General features: G+C 36.7%; 1 protein-coding gene across 2 annotated transcripts; it reads left to right on the forward strand.

Moving 5' to 3' along the window:
- The first annotated feature begins 4,222 nt into the window (after positions 1-4,222).
- LOC145766342 (major facilitator superfamily domain-containing protein 8-like) lies at positions 4,223-15,216 on the forward strand. Of its 2 annotated transcripts, none has more exons than XM_082578034.1 (8): positions 4,223-4,450; positions 8,543-8,728; positions 9,114-9,629; positions 9,979-10,136; positions 12,110-12,251; positions 12,725-12,844; positions 12,977-13,107; positions 13,724-15,216. In XM_082578034.1, the coding sequence occupies exons 1-8, from the start codon at positions 4,357-4,359 to the stop codon at positions 13,856-13,858; spliced, it is 1,482 nt and encodes a 493-aa protein (XP_082434160.1). In that variant the 5' UTR covers positions 4,223-4,356; the 3' UTR covers positions 13,859-15,216. The 2 variants fall into 2 exon arrangements, with proteins under 2 accessions (XP_082434160.1, XP_082434161.1); XM_082578035.1 differs by lacking the exon at positions 4,223-4,450 and adding an exon at positions 7,575-8,367.
- The last annotated feature ends 377 nt before the right edge of the window (positions 15,217-15,593 follow it).

The raw sequence follows: 15,593 nt of genomic DNA on the forward strand, positions 1-15,593 counted from the left end.
ACGCCTAATTGAAGGCGTTTATCAACGTTAAAATCTCTATTTGTTTTTAAATACGCAAGACATTTTTTCCATTTTTAAACCATTCTGCTTGCGTTTCCTTCGTCTGCCCCACCACGAGCTTGCCATCCCTGGAAAGGAAATTTAATTCTGAACACGATTCAAAAATAAAATTCCGAAAAATATTTCGGGAAAGTATTTTTATAGTCGTTTTTGTGATGCTTACTTTTCTTGCCATATCACATATAGCAGTCTTAATAGATACGATTTTTTGTCTAACTTTTCGCAATTGCAGTTGCTTTATCTTTGACAAGTCGAGTTTTTTATTTAAATTTCTGTGTTCACTGTTCATTTGGCTATGGAAAAAATATAAGATTTGCTTTGATGTGGTAACGAGAAGTGATTTTATAAGCTTCCGAGTGTTGCTACTTTCATCGCATTGTTTATCGCGCAAATTTTTACGGATCATTTTTTTAGGCGGATCGCGCAGAATTATTCTGGCAGAATGACGGTGGTGACTATAGGGTGGTCTGCAGTTTAGTTTTTTCGAAGTGGCTATTTTTACCCACTTGTTGCCATGGTTACAATCAGGTGTTGCCAGAGGTAGGATTAAAGTTAGTAAGGGCTAACGTTAGAAATAAGGTTAGGGTTTTGATCTTTGCTCAGGACTAAAAAAAATTTCCAAAATACATAGGCTACCGGTACCTACCGTACAAGTTTTGTTTTCAACAGCTTTATACTTTTCTCCACCCCAATGACAGGCCCGTAATTATACATTTTAGCTTGGGGGGGGCTCAAAAGCTGTTGCGAAGTAAAAGGCTATGCACCAGTGGCGGCTCGTGACTTTTGGCCGTGGGGGTGCTGTAAATGGTGATGTTAAATATGACGTCATAAAGTGGCAGGAACGGACGAGCGCCGAAGGCGCTAGCCTCCTAGGGGGGTCTGGGGGCATGCCCCCCCAGAAAATTTTGCACTTTTATATGCTCTAAAATGCCATTCCTGGTGTTTTCAGAACAAAAAATAAAAATTTTAAGCAGTTGAAAATGTGGAATTTTAGAACTTTGAAACAAAGAGCACGAGGGATCAGTATCGAGCACGAGGGATCAGAAAGAGAAAGCGAAAAATTAATGAATGTCATCACGGAGGTTGAAAATACTTTATTTCAAGAGCTCTGTGCCCCTGAAAAGAGCGATGTTGGTGCAGTGGACCTCACTAAAAGATTTAGGCTATGCTAAACCATCACAGCACGCTTAGAATAGTGATACCTTTCAGAGTAAACGTTTTCAAGGCATGTTTTTGAAGGTGGCCGGTCGATTGGTCGAAAGACATTTGGTCGACAGTCAATTGGTCGACAGACATTTGGTCGACAGGACGTTTGGTCGACAGACAATTGGTCGACAGACATTTGGTCGACAGGACATTTGGTCGACAAGACATTTGGTCGACAAGACATTTGGTCGACAGACATTTGGTCGACAAGACATTTGGTCGACAGACATTTGGTCGACAAGACATTTGGTCGACAAGACATTTGGTCGACAGGACATTTGGGTTAGGGTTAGGGTTAAGGTTAGGTTAGGGTATTAGTTAACCCTAAAATGAATCGTTCTTTCAACCAAATGTCCTGTCGACCAAATGTCTTGTCGACCAAATGTCTTGTCGACCAAATGTCTTGTCGACCAAATGTCTGTCGACCAAACGTTCTGTCGACCAAATGTCTGTCGACCAAATGTCCTGTCGACCAAATGTCTGTCGACCAAATGTCCTGTCGACCAAATGTCTTGTCGACCAATTGTCTGTCGACCAAACGTCCTGTCGACCAAATGTCTGTCGACCAAATGACTGTCGACCAAATGTCTTTCGACCAATTGACCGGGTACCGTTTTTGAAATACAATTACACACCAATACCATCTAGCGCGGCTGTGGAACGCATGTTTTCGCTTGGAAAGGACATTGTGCGTCCCAAACGCAGCAGATTGTCAGACAAACGTTTTAAAATGCTTATGTTTCTACAAGGAAATAACTAAAAGCTTTGAGCTTGGGGGGGCATTGCCCCCCCAAGCCCCCCCGGCAATTACGGGCCTGCCCAATGACTCAGTTGGTTAGCGCCAGTGGTGCCACTCCTAGTGTTTTTCCACTAGATCTAGTGTTTTTGGGTTGTATCTAGTGTTCTAGTGTTTTTTTTTTGCTATCTAGTGTTTTTATAGCGATTTTGCGCTATGTTGGTGTGCATAAGTTTGGACAATGTTCAAAGTAGCCCCACCTATTTTTTGTTTAGCTGCATCAATGTGTTTGTAGTGCTTTTCAAAGTGGACAGCGAGTTTTTTGTCTAGTTACACCCAATGATGACCAAATTTGAGATATTTATACACACAAATTTAAAATACACACAAATGAATGTGAAAAGTCTTCAAAGTATCTAGACTAAAGTAGGTAGCGTAGCCTACCATATGGTACTGGAGGCTTACATTTCGTCGCTTACATTTGATGAGTGTGGAGTTCTTAGACTACACTACCTCAGAGATGATTGTGAGTTATATTGCGTTTTTGACAATATGTTTGCAAAGGCTAAATTTGGGAAAAATTTTGTTCGCCCCCAAAACGTTTTACTCTCCTACGCCTATGACTTCAGGGCTCTCACTTTCAAGGAAATTCAGTTCTACTTTGAAATTTTAAGGACTTTTAACACTAACGCCATTGGCTGTCATTTTTGTACATTATGCATGTAAATGACCGTGTATTTATGATGCTAGTGTTTTTTTGTGAATCTAGTGTTTTTTTTAGTCAAATCTTGTACTTTTCCATGACAAGAGAGTGGCAACAGTGGTTAGCGCGTGACTTCTGGAACAAAGAAGCTTCAAGATCAAGCGGCACTGGTTTGACTCTCAGGGTGTGCATTTGAGCAACGGAAGGACTGCTCTCCATTCAGCGACATCTAATGAATGGAATAATTCCCCGGCAACAAGGCTTCAACAATCGGAAATTTCACTCTGTCAATCTCGGTGGTCGGCCTGCGTCAGTGATTCAAAGCCTCTACAAGTATGGGAAACTGCCAGGATTGAGCTCTACAAGAAGCTTTCCCATTCCGAGGATAAAGATTTAATCAGTCAATCAATTAGGGCAGAATTCTTTATCTGGCAACGCAGATTTTCTCAAGATTTTACAATAATACACCACTGCAGTACCAGTATTTTACTGTTTTTACCGTACATGCTGTGCATCAGTGATGCCACGGCTTGTGTTTTAGCACAAGATCTTGTGTTTTTACTTTTGATCTTGTGCTCTTGTGCTTTTTGATCGATTTTTGACTAAATCTTGTGTTTTTTAATCAAAGTCAAATTAACCGTTGCTACCATGGTTTGAGTTTGGTAGAGAATTAAGGACTGGCACAAAAAGGTTTTAGTAACTAGGTTTCTAGTACCGTACTTAGGCATATTGACCAATTTTACACATTAAGTTATCAAGCCTGACAAGATGAGCTAAAAATTTGATCTGAAGAGAGTACGATATGTGCTCGTCGCCAGACTCAGAGATTGTGTTGCTAGATAACAAGAGCAAAGAGTAGGCTACATCAGCATTCAGCATCAAATAATGACAATCATTCACTAAGTCCCAAAACAAAAAAGTGGTATAAACAGCCTTTTATTCGTCAATGGTTGAATGATCCTGATTTTAAAAGTTAGATACAAGAAGACAAAACTGATCGATATGTAGCCTTTTGTAAGATTTATGATATTAAATTAAAGACCATGAATGGAAATCTTGAGACAGACAGACAGTGATTAAGTAAGCATGTATCTTCTCTAAACTGTTGATTTCAGAGTCATGTTATTCTTCAAAACGGGTCGCGAATGTTCAATTTCGCAATCTTGTGCTTTTGTATCCAAATCTTGTGCTTTTTTTCTTAAATCTTGTGCTTTTTCCAAATTTGCTGTGGCAGCATTGCTGAGCATGAGAGGGGAAGGAAGCAAAAGAACTGACCGAGACAGCTTCCGCTCCATAATAAGTACGATTCAGATGTTATCATATCAATTGCAATAAAATCACATTCAACAGAAATGATAACTAGTTAAAGTAGGTCTGATATTGTTTTTTGAAAAAAAACAAGGAAACAACACTTGTCAAGTAAAACTAAACCACGCTGCAATGGCGCTGGGAGTTTTTATGTTGACAGAGATAGAAGATTATGATACATTAATATTCATTGTTTTTTAGGCATGATACTTCTGCCTTACGGTATTTATATGTTACCTCAACCCATGGTACACAGCAGAAAATACTTAGCCTTTGTATTTAAGCCCTTTTAAGCTAGTATATATATGGTACATCAGCTAAACATTAATCGTAAAAATTGGATATGGAGGGAAATTCAAGAGGACCAACAATAAAGAAATCATCTCCAACATACATAATTGTTTGTTTGTACTTTTTATTAAGTGGTGTGGAATATGGTAAGATATATTTATATAAGTGCTATTGTTTTCATAACCTCCTGATTGTAGACTACAATGATAGTTTTTACTATTCCTTGTTAGGACTTTATATGGCATTTGAACAGCTTTTTATTGAACATATTGGTTGTAAAAATACAGAAATATGTTAATGATAGATAAGACCAGAAACAGCCTCTACAAGTACGGTACATGCCAAACTACCAGGAATAACCTATCAAGGCTTTGTCAGTCCGAGGATAAAGATTCAAAACCAGCAACATAGGTTGAACTTTGGGCTAAACGGAAAGTGCAGTTGAAACAAGACCACTGGTCAATGGTCATATTCACAATGTAATTTCGTATTTTAATAATGCTATAGTAAATATCGTATATACAACTATGTATCTAATTTGCATATTTTGTCAAGAAGACTGTTTCTCAGCTATACTTTTAAATTAAGCCTGTGGCTATATTTACATTATATAGTGTAATAATAACCTCAATAGTGTTGCCAGATAAGGAATTCTGCCCTAATTTGAGAAAAGTTTGAAGCTGTTGAAACAAAAACTTGTATTTTGGAATTTTTTTTTAGTCTCAGGTAGGGATGCACAATACAGAATATCGAATCTTAGAGATTCGAATCTCAATGTATTCAAATCGCATTTGCAGTTTTTTTTCGGATATCAGGATTCGAAAATAAATCTGTTAAATGAACAGTGTGCAACGTTGAACAAATGTAAAGTTGATATTTTCCGTCTTGCGCGCCAACTTTTTTCTTCATGGAGTGTTTGTTCCAAGCGCCTTTTTTCTTCCTTCATAGGGTTCACACAGTTATCAGAATTGCAGACATGCATTGCGTTCCCGTAGGAGTGAATAATTTGTGTGTGCGGCCACACGTGTGCTGTACAGTGCATTCGCGCGCGCATTGATTCACTCACCACGCGCTTGAGATTCGTGAAAATGAAAAAAGAAAATGTTCACTGTAAACTATTTTGCTAATAGTGATAGTGAACATGTTCATTATTCTGCTATTCTTAACAATTCTGTCAATATATTTAAGCCAAATTTATTTTGGATTAACCACATATTTCATACACTTCTGCTGCTTAGAGACTAAAAGCACATGAGTCTGGTGCTTTGGGGAAAAACCCTTACTATGCTACCCCAGTGTAATTTCGCCAAAGCCAGGCTTGGCCAGCACGATTTATGATTAATATTAGATTTATGATTTAAGAAATCTGATGAGCTATATTACTATGTAATTTGATTCAATAGAGCAGCAACACTTGTATCCAGTTGGGATTAGTTAGTATGAATGGATTGTTTATCAGAGTTGTATTTGCAAACTTTTCTTGCCATTTTAGCATCAGTAGGTTTATATTGTGTGTACTGCAATCTTTTTACTATGACTGTGGGATGTTTATTTTACTATAGGCCTAAGCAGTATGATGACCAAGTTTTCGTAGTAGTTAGAGGGTGCGGTCACTCGCTTTCAAAATGTTCACTATTTTGAGAAAAAAATCTGGCAACCCTCATCGTATGATGCTTGATTTATCATATGTTGTACTCTGTTTGACATGTGATACCAATACAATTCAAAATAATGTACCTACAAATATTTTTGCTTTTTGTTCGATATCATTTGGAAAAAATTGGCGCGTAATTTCAGAATAGATTCGAAATTCTGGATTCGAAATTAAGTATTCTAGAATAGCCAGGTATTCTGTATTGTGCATCCCTAGTCTCAGGCCAAGAGCAAAACCCTAATCTTATTCCTAACTCTAACTCTTACCTAGAGCTCGACCGATATCACTGTTTCAGGCCGATACCAATATTTATAAAAATTTTAGGCCGATACTGATATATATCGGCCGATATATATGCTACGAAAAATTTGTTACCAACAAAGTTATTAAGCAACAAACCAGTTCAAGAAAGTTTATGCATTAGTTGCTGTAATGGAAAAATCATTCTTAACACTAATCACAAAAAAACACCAAACAAAGGAAATAACCCAGGCCTCAAAATTCGTTTTTGCTGACGGCGGACAAACGTTTCTGGTCTGAATTCTTCGTCATTTAAGAGCTATGGCTACGGTTTGGAAGGCTTTTATCAGACGTGTAGTTGCAAAACGCTGCATAACTGATTAACTTCCACCGAACGAGGTCGTGTGGCTTCTTGCGTCACAATGCTCTGGGCACGGGCCGGAAAACTTCTACAATGACGCTACTATTTTCTTCTGTGCAAAGTTTCACTAGACTTTTTTTTTGGGGTTTATTTTTGTATGTTATGTGAGCGCAGGGTTGATCGGTTTAAACCGCCCGGTAAAAACCGGTTAAAACCTGGTTTAAACCGGGCAGTTTTGACCACCTATTGCTGGTCAAAACTGGTCAAAACCCCTTTAGTGTATGAATCAAGTTGCTTTTCAATTGAATTAAAAGTATTACCCTCCATGTTATTAGTAATGATGTTCAACTATATATGATATATTTTGTTTTGATCAACATAACCTAAATGTTGGGTTTGGAACAAAAAGTATTCAACTTCTCTGTTTGCTTTTGATATTTCAAATCAGTTGGTTATTTTAATTACTGAGAAAATTCAAATTCTAAAAATAAGTTTCTGATGAACCAAAAAATGCTTGGTAGAACGATGAACAATTTGCACAGCCAACTGAAGTACAAGAATTTATTCCAACAATTTTTTTTTATGAAAAACATTTGCAATCAAATTTTATCCAGTTAAAATAAAACAATGCGAATGCATATTTTAAGATGCTTTAAAAATTAAAGACCGGATAGTTTATGATTCGTTTTTTGAAGCAAAGTACACGTCAAGCCAAGAAAGGATTATCGGAAAAGGAACAAGTTGTGATGCCTTATGTCTATCTACTTTATGTAGAACACCTCAATTGAACAATTGGAATTAACAAGTCTCTCCAGTATATTCAAATGCTTCATTCACCAGTCAATTTCATCTTTTCTTTCTTCCTCACCTTCTCCCTAATCCCTCACCTTCTACCATCTCCCTCACATTTTCAGTGATTTTCTGGCGAACACGATCAAGCAACTCATTACAGGGTTTCGACCAGTCAGGTCAGGGTTTTGACCGGTTTAAACCTAGTTTTGACCGGTTAAAACCAGGTTTAAACCGCTTAGTGGTCAAAACCCAGTTTTGACCACTTAGAGATCAACCCTGTGTAAGCGAAACTTAATTTTCCCTGGGCCTTTTCTTTCTTACTGTAATACCAAAACTTGACAAATTTTGCTGCATCTTGCTGTGATAGCCTACTCGTATAATCTAATTTTGTAACGAATCTTGCCTTATCAATATCACTCGGAGATCAAAGCCAGACATTGTGACGTAAGACTAGAAATAAGTTGCACGTGGTTAGTGTAGAAGTACACCGGTACTCTCATCGATTCTTAGCAAAAAATTCACCTTTGTTACACTGATTCAATGTCATCAATCGTTGAACCAACGTAAAACTCGAAAGTTTTCCTGCATGAATGGAAGCTAAAGGAGACAGTATTAACATTTTCTAGATGCGCGCACTAGAATGGGCGGGAAATTATATTCTCGCAACAATTGTTTCTGCTATAGAAGCACGTTTGAGCAACTTGTGTTTCTTGTAAAGGCATGTATGGCTGGTTTTGAGTGTGTTTTGCTGGCCGATGTTTATCGGCAAAAAATAGCCGATACAATATATCGGCTACACCTGATATCGGCCGATACATATCGGTTGACCGATATATCGGTCGAGCTCTACCCTTACCTTAACCCTTCCTAACTTTAATCCTAACTCTGGCAACACCTGATTGTAACCATGGCATTATGTGTGGAAAAATAGCCACTTCCTTAAATTAAACCGCATGAAAACTGTTATTTTGTACTTTTAACTCCTGTGTACTAAAACAGAAAGTTGGGAATCAGAGGTAACTCTAACTTCGAATACAGTATATGCGTCACAACATTTGGTGTCATTATTCTTTCAATTTAAGTTTTACTCCTATACAAACCTAAGTTACTTTTATTGTGTTTTAAATTCTACTTGCATTTGTTATGCCAATTTTTTGAAAAAATGCAACAATATTTTTTTTGCATTTTTAGCTGTAATTTTGCCCACATTGAACATGTTCCTTCTCAGTCTGAATGCGCAAACATACTTCATTGGGTTGGTGATGTCATCATTCAGCTTAACCGGCCTGCTGTCTGCTCCAATCTATGGCCGTGTAACAGATCTAACTGGATCAACTAAAGCTGCCCTGGTGTTTAGTAATGTTTTTGAAATTGGAGGTATGACTTTTCGTTGGATTTTCATAGTTTGTAGTAGTTGATATGATATACAACACTAGCACTAGGCTACTTATTTTTTTTTAAATTTGTGGAAATTATATTAGGCTATAGTTTTGTATTGAAGCGTGAAGTTTTTTCATTGTATTTATATTTTTAGTTTGCTTCTAGCCTACTTGTTGAAGATTTAAAACCATTGGTAAAAGCTTCATGTACAAATTGAAGTGTCTATACGGTTTACACTACTTTGTTAATTATATCGAATGGACAGCTGTCTTTTTAGTCCACCGCTCAACTCCATGATCATATTTCTTTGTTTGCAAAGTCAAATTTTATAAGTTTGGTTTTCATTCAAGATTTACTATCCACTCAAACATGTCTATTCCAGGAAACTTCATGTATTTCTCTGCATTCAATCCTTATATGGTATTGGGAAGTAGATTACTTGCTGGTCTTGGATCAGGATCGGGATCATCAATTTTTGGAATGATCAGTCGCAGCACAAGTAAAGAAGAAAGGACAGCTGCCTTTTCCCACTTGATGGCATTGCGACAAATTGGCCTTATCATTGGCCCTGCATTCAATTTGTTTTTGCAAAAACTCCACTTTGATATTGGCCCATTTTCAGTAAACTCTTTTACAGCACCAGGTTTATTTATGGCACTACTTTGGGCTATTCACACTTTACTGGTTGTATCCCTTTACAAAGAGCTTATCCCAAGAGACAGAGCTAAAACTTTAAGTAGCGAATCTATTTGTGCAGAACAAGACAGTGTTTGTGAAGTTGTGGGTGTTCCTGTTAAAGATGTTTCGGAAATTTCAGAATTTCCTCGATATTGTCCGTCACCAAAACCAAACCAAAAAGACATAACCTCAATGGGATTTTTCTCCTATGTATATAATGGTATGTCCAAGCTTTAGCTTCATAACAGAAAAAAGATCATATTTCAGAAGTCTTGACTGATGGGTATTTAGTATGGTATGTGTAGTATATCCATTATCCTTCCATATGTTACACTTTGGTACAGTATATACATACTATTTATTAGTGGTTTTGGAAATAAAATGCACATTATAAAAAAATAACGTAAAATTAAACAGTTTTGGAAGTACGGTACCGTAACTTTAAAGCCGTGAATGTTAGTACAGTAATTTTCTCTTTAACTAAAAAACATATTATTGAGCTTTTTATCGTACTGTACCAATTTCGGGAACCACAACAGTTTTGTTGCAATTAATCTGATTTTTTGTAGACTTACTTCGAGAAGAGGTCGTTGTATGCCTTGCTGTTACCTTTACCTTAATGTTTGTGCAAACCGGGATGGAAACCATGCTTACACCTCTAACTTTGGAATTATTTCATTGGGGCGAATTCCTAAACAGTATCTTTTTCTTTGCAGCTGGAATTTTTGTGAGTAATGACAAAAATATATGGACTTGATACTGTGTTGCTTAGCTTTACCTGTTCAATTACGCTGCTAGTAGTCACATAATTACAGAAAAACATTGTTTCATTTTTTTCCATATCTTTTCCTTGTTTGGCCCATTTATTAGAACAAATTGTAAGATCGTATAGCGGTGCGGGTTGTCTGATGTTAAACACCCGATCTACACTGAGATGATTCCACTTGAATTGTCTGCTCACATATCACCACTAAGCTAAATGAGTTGTTCTATGTTGAAAAAACGCGCAATTGTCTCGGCGAAGCACTTAATATTGTCTCTCAAGTCGCGTTTTTTTTTCTGTGGAAAATAATCAGGACTTTATGAATAGGAAAACATAAATTAAAACAGTTACACTAAAGTGTAGACATCATAGTATCATACATCACGGTAAGCTGTACTAAATTTTACGTGAAATGCACGGCTGGTTAACAAATTAGACAAGCTATGATTAAAAATGAAAATCATATTTACCGGTTGTTGACAACCCTCTTTTCCAGAATTCATTTGCAAGGTGGTATGCCTATAAGCAATATATCACGATTAAATAGAAAGAATTATAATTAATAAATAATCCAAAAAGATCTTACATAACCTTTCTTAAATCACAGTACGATCAAAAGTCCTTTGGAGAGCTCATTTAACAAATGCGAAGTTTGTGAACGGCTAAGCAATTCTATCCATTAACGCGTAAAGCTGACGCAAAGAAACGTTTGCACATAGTTGAGCTATTCATGCAGAATTAACATTAATAATGCGATGTTCCACTATTTAAAGTTAGAAATAAGAAAACGGTCTATTCCTGATACTGAAATAAAATGTTAAAGTTACATCAGTAAGTCGTTCGTTGACGTAGATGCAAAGTAATCCATAGCGCAACAAATCTGGCACAAAAAGTACATTCACAAGCAAGCAAAACCCATTTAGCATCAAAACAACGTTATGCCAATGTGTACATGGCATTTGTAATCCATCAATTTGAAAGAAATCGATAATTCAGGTTATTTTTGATGCCTTGGAAGTTAAAAATAGTACAATTCTACGAATACTGACACCTTCTTGCTACTTTTGACTGCCGAAAAACGCATGTTAATAGACTTGTTTTTTTCCTGGCATTGCAGACAAATAAAAAATACATTATAAATGATTTTTTGGGATGCAACAGACCACCAAACTTCCAAATCGAAAAGTTTTGGTTTCACTTGCTCAATTTTATATTCACAAAGCGATATTTTCTGTAGAGTTAAGTGATAAGGGGATGCTGAAAAAGTCTCAAACCTCATTGCTGAGATGGAGTTCTTTTCTTGAGTTAAGTAGTTTCGCCTTTTTCTTTTAAACACAAAAGTTTTAGTAGTTTAAATAGTTTTAAATTATTTTCAAGTAACAATGGTTCACAATGATCATTATGAAGAAATGTAAAAACGAAAGCAAAACTGAAAGACGATGGCTTCTGATTAGCCTGTTATAAATTAGATTAGTTTCATTTTCGTTTCGTGAATCATATTATTTTTTATTTTTTAATACAGCTTCGGTAGAGAGTTTGTCTCAAGTGTTGAACCATAGGCATACGAAGCCGAGCAGCGTTATCAAGTTTAACATATTTAAAGATTATTATATTTACAAATTAACACAAAACTACGCAACAATTAAATATCGAACGTTTTCGACATCACAAGATGTCCTGTTCAGGAATAATATACTGTACATACAACTTAACTACATCTGAATAAAATACAATGGTTAACTAAATCTATAAACACTAAACAGGAAAAAACAAAAACTGCACAGTACTTCTGACTAGCTCAAACTCAACGATAGGCTCCACGAGAATCAAAGTTAACTGCATCAAAAGGTGTTAAAGTGATTTCATCTAAATTCTAAAGTGATTTTTTAATAAAAAAAGACGACTCAAATCTCTGACCATACCTGCTTGTTTTTTAGATTGTAATCAGCTTCGTTGTACTGGGTGCACTAAGCAAGAAATTTCCCGACCGTATTTTGTTGTTGGTTGGATTAATTGTCATGTGGGCTGCTTATATTCTCTTTGTTTCAGTCATAACTCCTGCTTTGAACGCTCCAGTTGGTGAGTGATCAATATTGACAGGCACTCCTTGCTTCAGACCATGCCTAATAAGGATTTCAAGAACTTACAGTATTTAAACACTGAGATAACACATGAAAACACATACATTTATGATTGTATCCGATTCGTCCATATAGATTTTCAGGCAATGTTTAGGCCACCTTTTTGTGTTATACTGAATGTTCTCTAGCATTTCGTATCTAGTATTAAACAAGATTCTTTTACAGGTTTAATAAGGGCTAGAGCTAGATGCATAGTTGAAAACATTTGATTTTTTTGTTTTTAACAAGTTAAATTCCATGTTGTTGCTAAATTTTCTCTGTTTAAGATTGTTAGTTGGAGAAGATTTTTGTTCTGAAAAAAGAATAAAAATAGCTTGAATTATGAAAATTTTACGTTGACAAACTTTAAGTGCCTGATGCTCAGTCTCCGTCTTATAAGTTTTTTTAATCCTTTAACTATCAACCTTTCAGGTACAACATGGGTGGTGGTTGTGTTTTGCATGTATAGTGCCATTTTGGTGCTCGCTATTCCCTTTGCTTGGGTTCCTCAGGCTTCTCTGTTCTCTAAAACAACAAGCGAGAAAACTCAAGGTTTGTTTATGAAAAAAGAGTTATGTGCAGAATGTTCGAGACAAGACCGCTTGCTAGATTGTTGCAATGCCAAAAGAAATTGTGCTGTAATTAAGTTTTCAATAAAAACTAACTATTTTGATTCACATACAGGCTTCAATCAGGGAGTACGATTGCTCGTTATGGGAATAGCTCAGATATTGGGTCCTTTGTGGGCAGGGTTTTTGCTCAATCGCTTGGTCATCATAGGAGCAGTTAATGTGGCCCTTATTGCTTTGGTTTTGGTAAGAACGTTTGCTTTTTTTATCACCAAGTACTTTTATCGTTTTGCAAATACAGTAGTTCCCGCTTATTAAGCCCATGATGAACAGGCCCACGCTCTTATTAAGCCCGATTTGGTCCGGTCCTAAATCACTCCCGTCTCCCATGCATAGAAATGGCAGGGATTCGTTCCGCTTAACAGGCCCACCCCCTTAATAAGCCCAAAATAATAAGCCGGTCCCGAGGTGGGTTAGGGTTAGCGGACACTACTGTAACATGATTTTGTAGTGGCCTTAAGTTTTAAAAAGCTACCGTATCTCTTTAACCTCAAACAATGTAACGGAGAAAGCAATTTTCGAGTGGTTTGGACGTCATTGCCCAAACCATTGTGACCAAGGCAAGATGAATAAATATTAAATTAATTTTCTCCCAGGCACACATGAGGAAACAGCAAAAATTCAATGTCGATAAAACTAATCTTGGTGGCCAGTGACTTGTCAAATTGGTATGACAGCAATTAGAAATGAAATTTCAATACAAATTAACTAACCCAACCTTTGATAGTCACATGACATTTTGTTGATCAACACTAAAGTTGGAAAGCATGCTACAATTTTATCACATTTTTTTCTTGTTTAGGTGATGGTAATAGCTTCGTATAAGCGTTTGTATGTGCCTGAGGACTCGTCGTCCTTAGAGCCTAGTTCAACCGATGCAGGGCCGTCAGAAAGGACACCATTGTTGTCTGGCGGAGAGCATGCATTGCGAGCTTGATGCCGTATGTTTGTAGTCTAATTTTCATGATAGCATGTTTTGTTTCTGAAGTCGTACAATGTTTCAAAAACAACTCTTAATTATTTTCTGCTGAAGAGTAAAGCACTTCGTATATGTCGTTGCATTATATTGTTTAGCACTTACACCTTAAATCCGCCATTAATATTACATATGCGTGCGACGTGCCGGATAGGCCACAAGATCAATACAGTGTGATTGAGCAAACGAGAAGATTTTGCAAAATCCGAAAAACATTTTATGTTTTTCTTGGTTTTGGGGAGGAAAGATGCGTGACCAAATGCCCCCTCTTGGATTCGTTATACTAACAATAACAAAATCTGTGTAAATGTCAACGAACTTCTCTTGTAGCAGTCGATTTTTTAACTTGAGAATATAAATTGTTGACTTGTTTTCAAGTTCAATGTCTATTTTTAATGTTCACTGTGACATCAGATTCGCTATATACACTAGATGAATTTTTGTATGGGCAATGTTTTGCATTGCTTTGCAGACACCATTTTTCTTGCATACCTGCTGCATACGTTGGGGAAATTTTCGTTGTTTATAAACTGCATTAATGTTTCTTCTTCTCATTAGGTGTCTACGTTGCATTTGCATGAACTTTTTTTAAGAGTAGGTTGGACAGGCGTATTTAAATTTATGTTATTTTTTTACAAAGTCCACAATTTATCTTTCTGTCTTACCTGTTTGGATGGTCGTCGTTGTATTGCTACGGTACCAGAGACAGCCTTATCTTTAAAGTATTTAACTCGTTTGTTTAGTCATTGACCTCAGCTTCCTGTTTATGTTCGGTAAGCTACTGTGTTCTGAGGGAAAAAGAAAAACTTTTGCAGCTACCGTTTGACAGCGGTGATAGCAGGGGCGGATCCAGGGGGGCGATCGCTCCCCTAAAACACAGAAAAATAACTTTATTTACTGTGTATTTGCAAGGTCAGATTATTATAAATCTACACATCATTGTGTTTTGTTGGAATTGCCCCCACCTAAGGTTACTTACTGGATCCGCCCCTGGTTGATAGGCTAAAAAAAAATTATAACATCGTGACGTGGGAGTGAGTGGTGAAACGATAAAACCTCGGTTCCTGAGGCTTAATCGGACGACTGCCACAACAACTTCGAGACATTTGTTTAGCAATTATTGCAAAGTTAGCACAGATTGAAAGTACACATTTTTGCAAGGCACTAAACAAGTAGTGTTTTGCTCGTTATTAAGCAGAAACATTGTTCTTTTCCATATCACCTACAATCGTTCACCTGTATATTGCATTTATCTGTAACTGCCAGTATTGCTTTGCACAATGTTATTTTATGAATGCACGCGAAACACGACACAATTGAACCACATCTGTGCCTTGATTTGTACTGTACAAGATGATGTGTTCCGTACAGGTTTATGCAGAATTGTATCAAAAAAAATTAATGAAGAAATGCTAAAATCATACAAATTAGAACGCTGTTCTACGACGTAAATTTGGCAGACAACTATATTTCAGACAATAGCCTACGGTAACTACACAGTAGAATTCGCCTTCATCGACACTTCAAGGTGATGGAGAAAAAGTGTCAGAAAGAGACATAGGCGAAGTGTCAAAACAGACGAATCATTATAATTTGTTCCCAATTCCATCTTCCTAAAGATGAGATAGTGACTCCAGGCTAACTGTAAACAAAATTTCGCTTTAAAAATACAAAATAATGATCCGAAGTTACGGAT

The sequence above is a fragment of the Aplidium turbinatum genome, chromosome 3 (assembly GCF_918807975.1).
Source record: "Aplidium turbinatum chromosome 3, kaAplTurb1.1, whole genome shotgun sequence".
NCBI classification, from domain to species: domain Eukaryota; kingdom Metazoa; phylum Chordata; class Ascidiacea; order Aplousobranchia; family Polyclinidae; genus Aplidium; species Aplidium turbinatum.

Excerpts from the sequence above, each read along its gene's own strand:
- LOC145766342 (XM_082578034.1), top strand. The coding sequence starts at position 4,357 with ATGGAGGGAAATTCAAGAGGACCAACAATAAAGAAATCATCTCCAACA. Across the intron at positions 12,845-12,976 it reads AACAAGCGAGAAAACTCAAG|GCTTCAATCAGGGAGTACGA; the intron begins GTTTGTTTATGA and ends ATTCACATACAG. Across the intron at positions 13,108-13,723 it reads CCCTTATTGCTTTGGTTTTG|GTGATGGTAATAGCTTCGTA; the intron begins GTAAGAACGTTT and ends TTTCTTGTTTAG.